The sequence below is a fragment of the Meleagris gallopavo genome, chromosome 2 (assembly GCF_000146605.3).
Source record: "Meleagris gallopavo isolate NT-WF06-2002-E0010 breed Aviagen turkey brand Nicholas breeding stock chromosome 2, Turkey_5.1, whole genome shotgun sequence".
Lineage (NCBI taxonomy): Eukaryota > Metazoa > Chordata > Aves > Galliformes > Phasianidae > Meleagris > Meleagris gallopavo.
This window is the reverse complement of record NC_015012.2, coordinates 32,867,917-32,876,085: the sequence shown is the minus strand read 5'-3', so window position 1 is coordinate 32,876,085 and position 8,169 is coordinate 32,867,917. Positions and strand designations below refer to the sequence as shown.

Below are 8,169 nucleotides of genomic sequence, written 5' to 3'. Positions count from 1 at the left end.
CTGTGTTAATGTGGCAGTAGGAAACACCTTGCAGAGTTAAAAATTTTGAAGGTAGTGCCCTTCTAAAGGCTTTCCTGACAAGTGCTCCCGCAGGGCTACCTGAGGTGTGTCGTTGGACCAGAAAGAGAGGAGACTACAGGATGATAGGATCCTAACCAGGGGTCTGAGAGGAGGCCTGCTGCAAAATTGGAGGTTTAACAAAAGGAGGAAGAAAAAGCTGAAAGCTACAATATCAAATTACTTTATTTAAAGCCCTACAAAGGCACTTCCATCCCTGGGAATTGACAATAAAACCTTTTCTGCATATACTGACTGAGGCACAAAATAGTTACCAAACTCTGACGCACAAGAGAGGTATGTAGATATTTTCAAAGTCCAAGTCTGAAGATCTCAAGTTGGCTGTTATGTGCCTGCATAAAAGATCCCTACCTTCTGTTTTTATAGAGGTAGGGTGGTTTTGGTTGTCTTATGTTGAAATGGAAGAAGAACCATCTTTGTTTATCTCAGCTCTGGAGACACATGGTGCCCGTGCCACAATGCACAAGGTTACTCTGATTCAAAGAGCTTGGTGTCCCTTCAACTTAAGGCTGAGACACAACAACCAAGGAGGTGGCACGTGTTCTGACTAGCTCGGGCAGAGAGCACTTGTCAGCAAACAGAGAGATCCTCTTCAAAAGGGAGAACATACTATATTCCTACATCAGGCCTGAGAGTCTTGACTATAAGTTGGGTAAGAGTTCCAGCTTGAGTTCTGTTCAACTTGTTTTCCCAATGTGAGTGTGATGTGATTTCTAGTTTGCTTCCTCAGTTCTCAGAGAAAATTTTAGCTTCCCTAAGGTGAGGCTTTGAGAAAATAAACAAGAACAGCAGTCTGAAATGCTGATCCTTACCCTCAGGAAAGGTGCAGAGGTGAGAAGGAAGAGCTCCTTGCAGTAGAATCATTTGGTCAGCAGGGAGAATTCTTGAGTGCAATCACATTGTCCAGCAGGTGTAAATAAGAGCAATCAACAACACCATGGCCACAGCAAGGGCAGCATTCTTGCGATTTTCCTTACGAAGCACACTCAGTTCTTTCTCTAGAAAAAAAAAAAAAAACCAAAAACAAAATCCTTGTCTGTGAATGCTGTTTTCTGTTTTGCTGCTGTATCTTCTTTAAAAATTGTTTTTACAAGCACAATGCTACCTTAGCCAAGGGACAGCTCTCGAGTCTGCTAATTATAAAAAATTATAAGATATCCTGGGCAGGAAGGAGGCTAGCAGGAACTTCTTTCATTTGCTAATACATCCCGTCAATCTCAGTAGCTGTGTTTAGGATTGCTTCAGTCCCAGTCCAGTTCCTATTTGCAAATGACCTTGTTCTAGGACCATACTAAGGATAGGCTTGTTCTTCAGAACAATTGTTTGCTCCTTTAGGGAAGGAAAAAGAGGACAGAGAGGGCAGAGTTATTTTTACCCTTTTCTAGATGTAGTTTCAGGACTCTCAATCCAGTCTTTTCTCAGTGCTTTAACTAACTTAAAGTACAACAAACTAGCACTGCTATCAAAAGAGGCTTTTAGCTGTTCTTTCTGCCCCTGTTCTTTGCCTGATCCAAGTTCTTACACCCACCCAGCCACTGTAATCATAGCCTCAAGTATGTCAGTTGAAACAAGCATGGATTTAATTAGAGGCCAGCGCGATGACCTAAAAAGACTGTGTGCAGAGGCACTGTCTACTCTGTTCCAGAAGGAGCAGCCATCACCATTAGGTGAGGCTGTTGCTGCTGTCTGAGCAACCTCTTAGGTTGCTCTGTTGATGGCTGCAGTGATGGTTGACTGCTGGTACACAGGTGGCAGCCACAGCCCCACTCTTCTCTAGCGTTAGGCCCTAAGGGAACAGGTTTGAATGTGTTTAAAATAATTGTTCTTCTCCTGGAAGCAGTCCTTTAACATCAATTAAAATTTTAAATTCAAATTCAGTGGCCATACCTTGACTTTCAACTCTCTGAGCCTTAAAGAACACTTGTGCTTCTGTCCCTTGGGTGAGCTTTGGTGCTTGCACTGCTGCAGAGTGGATCTGTTCAGTGAGCTGAGCTGGGAGGCCATTAAATTTCCTCTAGCTTACTACGTGAATGTACTTCCCTGTCAGAGCAGCCTCGACATAGATGGGTTATGGCCATTGTGGAAGAACGCATTCTGCTGTATCTGGTCTATTTTGGGCTCCCTCACAGATGCTGATACCTACCAGACCCCCTTCATCCAGCTTCTGCCCTTGAGCAGCCTAGGTGGAACCTAAGTTCTCCAGCTCCTATCCTGTGAATGAGGCAGAACCCTCATCTTCCCTTATAAATATACATGCTGTGGGCTGAGTACCCAGGGAGTGGGGTCCAGTGGTGACCCTCACTCCAAATGCTTTCCTGTAGTGCGCACAGTAGGGCTCTGGGCAACTGCAGTTTTGCTCTGATGATCACCTAGGAAATATGGGCTTAAATAACAGGAGCATGACAACATGCAAGGCAGCATCCCCAACAGCATGAAAATACTGTCAAACATGCAGGAGCTCAGAGGGACTCTTGTTTTAACTGTCTGCAGTAGGGCATGACCCTGGTGCTCTGATATTGTAGGCAGCAATTCAACGTGAACTTTTATGCTGATGCATAGCATAGGCCCCAGAGACCAATGCAGGGAGAAGCTTCCCCAAGGAGAGTACACCTGGCTGTACTCCAGTCAACATTTAAAAGATTGCTCACCAAGCCTCTATTTTTCTTTTTTTCTTTTTCTTTTTTTTTTAAAGAAAGGGCAGAAGTTGTTAAAAGCCTCTCAAGCCAATCTGTCAGCTAAGACTTTATAAATATGGGTAGTTTGGGGTATGTGAAAGGGATTTTTTACCTCCTTCATCAGCTGATATCTAATTTTTTTCTCCCTTATGATAGCATGGCTCAAGTGGGAGGACCTAGATGCAAAATAGGCTAACAAGATTTCCCCCAGTCTTGCTCCCATTGGTTGAGCCTAAATTCAAAGGCAGAAGTTAGAGATGGCAGGAGCTTGAAGATGAAGCTAAGCTGCAGCACTGATGCCATTCAGCCCAGAGGGACCATTTTTAATGAAGCTCTTACCATAGTCGTCAGCTTTGGTCATTAGTAGGTTTCTCTCTCTCTCCAGTGACTTTCTGTAATGAGAAGGAAAGTTCATTGCCTGTGAGGCACAACACAGCCTATTTCTTTGCTTATATGATGGAAGAGAGACTCTCCCACTAGCAGGAATATTTGCTAAAAGAATGAGCTTATCACCGCCTTCACTGGGGATAGGTGACAATTTAGAATCTCCAAACTGAGACAGAGAAGAGATTAGGCAGTTTTAGATGACTTTTTACTTTTTTCAAGATATTTTTGTGTCTCTTTCAGGACAGTGTCATTACAGGTCAGCAGGACAGGAATGTCTGTCCAATGGTGTGTTCTCCCTGTTCCTCTAAGTGGGATAAGTTCTGCCATGGCTTCAAGATGGGGCAGGATCTACACATACTCTCTATGGAATCCTGCCCCTCTGGTACATCTGTCTCAGTGCTAAAATGCTAACTCTTTTCACTGATTGAAGCTGGGATCCCTTTGTCAGTGGTATCCAATTTATACAACTTGGTCAACCCAGAAACAAGCTGAATCCAAGCCCGTAACAACCAGCTAAACAACCTGTTGTAGACTGAAGTCCCAGAGTACTACTAATAAAAAGCAATTCAGGCCTACCAGCTCTTGCACAATATGATTAATTAATACACAGTTTAAAATATAAAAGCAAAACAAATTGCCTAGGAGCAGCAGCATTCCCATTACAGCAGTGAGGACATGGCTGCTCCTTTCAGACTGTGTGCACATAAACAAACATGCACCAACAAATCATCTCCTGGTTCAGAGCAGACAGAAAAGGCAGTGAGCATAATTGTTGTTCCCCTTGGGGCAGAGCAAGAAGCTGTTGTAGAAACAGATTCCATACCTGTGTACATTTTCTTAACCTATGTGTACATCTTAAGTGAGAGATAGCAAGAAAGCAGGCTTCATCAGCATCTGGAGAGTAAAGTGCTTTTACATGCAGTCAGGAAAGGAAATGCAGAGTGCACCCAGGAAGAAGTGAGAAGACATTTGCCAACAAGGCTGAGCTGCTGCTTAGAAACTTTCTTTGTTAACAGAGTCAAGAAAGCTGATTTGAGACAGGAAGAAAACATGGGTAACTGAACTTCAAAGTGGGAAAGCAGAGCTCTCCTTCATGAACTACATGCTGCATCAGGAATTTTGATTGTGGTACCTTCTGACATGGTTTGTGAATGGTCTGGATTAGGGCAACAGAAGTTTCCACTTTAACTCCATACAAGTTGTATAATTAGAAAAGGTCCCAGAATTCCCTTATCTTAATTCTTTGCTCTTATGTTTCAAGGAAAAGTCATACAGATATAGCCCATCTTGTCAATTTACTGCAACTATAGGTTGGTTTGTTGGCCACTTCAGAAGCAGATGATTGCAGACAATAGGCATAAAAAAATTAAAAAATTAGGCCTAGATAACAGACTGGTGAAATGGGGAGCTAGAGATGAGTGACAGGATAACACAGGACTCTGTCAAAATACAGATGGGGGATATGACACTCCAATAAAGGAGGGGAAAAAAAAACCAGCACGGCTCAACGAACGTGCAGAGCAAGGCAACTGAGTAGAAAGGAAGAACAAAGAATACAAGCTAAGGGTGTATATAATCAATGAATATTAAGATGTTATAATTACAAAATAAACAAGAAAGTTAGGCAAAACAGATCATAATAACAAAAAGAGAATAGATAGAAAGCTTACCCATAACCTGGGCTCACTTACCAAACTCCAGCAGAGTGGATCTCCAGGAGAGATCCTTCCCTGCTGGCAGTCAGCTCTTAAATGGGTCTAGGAGGGGTAGAGCCAGGCCCCACCCCTTCTGGCAGCACTGGTGAATTGCCTTCACCTGTGCTCACAGGGCTGACTCACTGTTCACCTCAGGCGATCAATCAGAGGTTCAGGCCATGACTCAGCAGTTCCCATACAGGGTGGTAAATATCAGGGTGTGAAAACGTTGTCACTGCAAGGATAATTTGTAACTGGGCTCTGTACAACTAAACAGACAACAGGAAATTTCCCTTCCTTGGCCTGCAATTGAACTTACCGGCCTTTTTGACAGGAGCGGAGCAATAGGATGCTGATAGAATGTCCACAGACACACAAATTTGAGAATCATGTGGGAGATCTACCATCTCTTGCTGAACACTCTAGAGAAGGATCAGGCTCAGCCTGTGCCTACTATAAAATCCAGGTGAAAGTCCTCTCCTGAGTTCCTGTTTTAAAAGCCTACAGCTGCCTCTTTTATGTCAGTAACAGATCTCACAGCACTTGTCCTTCTACCCTTTCCCAAGAAAAGTCAGTGTGTCACTGCATCCCTACATCCAGACATATTTGCAACAGTGGCACAACTAGAGTAATTTGCCTCAGACCTTTTCCAGTTGCACCACAACCTGGTTGGGGCCATCAGTTGTTGCTGCACATCTCCCACAGCCCAACTGAGGCAGCTTCAGTTAGGCTTGAGTAGCAGTGTGCAGTGAGCTCTGCCTTTCATACACAGATGTCTCCCAGCAGGACAGGACCCTGCTTTGCTAATGAACAGGTAAGTTTTGGGCACTGCTTGGATGAGAGCGATGCAGGTTTCAGAGGGAGGCTGTAAGATAAAGCTCTCTCTGTGTATCACTGAACTTCTCACATTGGCAAGTTCTCCAGGATGGGAGGAGACAGTCTTGTAAAGGGGAAGCATGCATTCCCATTCTTGCTCAGCGCCACAGCAGGATGAAAGCTAACTGAAGTGTGCAGCCACAGCTGTGAATGGAAGTGGTCATTCATACCTTCCTTCATGGCTGAGCTTCTCCCTGCGCAGTTTGAGATCTACTTCCTCCATGCTCTGTCTGCAAAGTGACAGCTTTTCCTCCAGTTCATCAATCTGGAAAACACATCGGTCACTGTCATTTCCTCTCCCACCTAAAATGGTTCTATCTCCATTCAGAAGGAAAAGGTGCTTCTGCTGGAAACCCTCATAAACACCCAGCAAGAGGTTCTGCATTACGTCACCTGGATGCAGCTTAGACAGTAAACATATTACAAAACACCATGCCTCCTCTGAAACCAGTGCTTAAAAATCATGTTAATACAATTTAACAAGAGCTTTGGTTATCAAGCTGCCAGTCCCACTGCTATATTATCCATGCCACTGTCTTCTCCATCCTCTCCACCAGAACTATTCCTCCTGCTCAGTCTGCAGTCGCTCTGAATAGAACACTCTCTGTCCATTGGTTCATCATTTCATGAGACATAACAAAAGGATATTCTGCCCAATTCTGTCAGTGCTCTTACTTTCTGCTGACTAAAAATCTCCAGATTCCACACAATGCTTTAAAAGATGCAGCTGTTTTTACTGCTCTTAAATCAAACCCAAAGTTTGGCTCCCCTGCTGGAGAACAATAATTTGCTAATAAACCACTTGCCATTGAACTGCACCATCAGCTTTGCTGAGCTAGGGGCACAAGGGACAGAAAGTAATAACAATGAAAGAAAGACAAAGAAGGAGGAATAGATTGCTGAATGAACAAAAATATTTTTTTCCTCTGAAATCCTGCTGCTTCTTTTCTTCAGGCTGGTCTGAGGCATTAGGGACTGGAAGGAAGGTTGCAAATGAGGATCCTAAGAAGTCATGTATTCACAGTGCCTCAGTTTCCCTGCTTGCAAAATAAGGTGAGACACAGAGCTGCCCTTCCTTTCCCCATGGGAAGTCAAGTCTCAGCAGCTTCATATGTATGCAACCATCTCGGGCCTGCTGCCTCCCTCACTACAAAAGATATGATGAGGCTCAGAGCCTCTGAATTCATTGAATACTGGCAATGCTGACTTGTAATCTGGAGACCTTCTTAAAACAGAGGAACCCAGAGTGCACTTCAGTCCAAACTGACTTACACCCTTATTACAAATCTCATTTGTCAGGACCACGTTGGCAGGGAGCCCAAAACGGCTTGCGTAAAGGCAGACGAAAAGAGAGAGGGAAGCAGCTTTGCTTACAGAGCTGAGCTAGATCCCTTTTAATACATTTTGTAATGAATTAATAAAAGCTTTCTTTCCAGCAGAAAGGCTAAAAGCACTTTTCAAGAACTGGCATCCACCCTCTGCTTTTATGAATTCCCTAATTAAGACACTGGCAAAGAGCCATATCACACATACGTTGACATCCAGCAGTGTTAGGTAATGAGGTTTTTGTCTTCTGACCCTCATATAACAGATCAAAGCCAAACAAAGAGGTGGGGGCAAAGAAGAAAGATCTTCCCCGAGCAGCATTCTCATGCCTTGTCACCTGCCAGCACACTGGAGCAGTTCCTTTCACAGAGGAATTAGTGGTTCTTACATCTACAAATTAGGTTATGTTATTAAAGTAGGTCCAGCAGAGATTACCTTTTTTGAGCTGTTTACATTTAAATGCTAACTCGTGGTTCATGGATGTACACCCATTCTCACCACACTTTTAGAATAATTCATTTCATGGCAAATCATTTTACAAACGCTGTACCCACAGCAGGCTAGAAGATACATCCCAGGCAACATACTACAGTCTAAAACAGATCCAGCAGATCAGCTTCCTGTGCTGGGAAAGGAAAAAGGGCCGGATCCCACTTAAAGCTACCGTGGGTCTCCTCCTTCATTCAGCCTCGAGTCTATCCAGTTAGCGAGCCCGCCCTGAATCAGCCCAGCAGCTCTGCAGGACAGCGCTCAGACGGGATCACATCACCTGGAGACTCATTCAGAAAGCTTTATCAACCACAGCAGCTCAGGAAGAAAGCTGAAATAATGACATCAGTAATGAAACACAAGCTTCGTTCTCTGATTCGAAGGGATTTTATTTTCCTCCCCCTACCTACCCCCCGTGGGTACAACAGAGACAAGCCCGGCAGGCTCACACAACCCAGCCACACCGCGCCGCCGCCCGCCCTCACCTCCCGGGCCACGCTTAGCCCCTCTCGCTTCTTGCCCATGGTCCCGGGCCCTGTCCGCAAACGCGCATGCGCAGAGCGGCGCCCCGCGCCTCCGCCCGAGCGCGGCCACGTCCGCACGGCCCGCGCCATCTTGGTGAGGCGCGGCGCTGTAAGGCGACC

General features: G+C 44.7%; 1 protein-coding gene across 1 annotated transcript; it reads right to left on the bottom strand.

Moving 5' to 3' along the window:
- Nucleotides 1-218: 218 nt before the first annotated feature.
- CCDC167 (coiled-coil domain containing 167) lies at nucleotides 219-8,113 on the bottom strand. Its single transcript, XM_010706913.3, has 4 exons — nucleotides 8,011-8,113; nucleotides 5,881-5,975; nucleotides 3,093-3,145; nucleotides 219-1,076 (listed from the first exon to the last, which is right to left on the bottom strand). Exons 1-4 carry the CDS (start codon nucleotides 8,047-8,049, stop codon nucleotides 973-975), a joined length of 291 nt encoding a protein of 96 aa, XP_010705215.1. The 5' UTR covers nucleotides 8,050-8,113; the 3' UTR covers nucleotides 219-972.
- Nucleotides 8,114-8,169: the final 56 nt, after the last annotated feature.

Excerpts from the sequence above, each read along its gene's own strand:
- CCDC167 (XM_010706913.3), bottom strand. The coding sequence starts at position 8,049 with ATGGGCAAGAAGCGAGAGGGGCTAAGCGTGGCCCGGGAG. Across the intron at positions 5,976-8,010 it reads GGCTAAGCGTGGCCCGGGAG|ATTGATGAACTGGAGGAAAA; the intron begins GTGAGGGCGGGC and ends TGTGTTTTCCAG. Across the intron at positions 1,077-3,092 it reads GACCAAAGCTGACGACTATG|AGAAAGAACTGAGTGTGCTT; the intron begins GTAAGAGCTTCA and ends TTTTTTTTCTAG.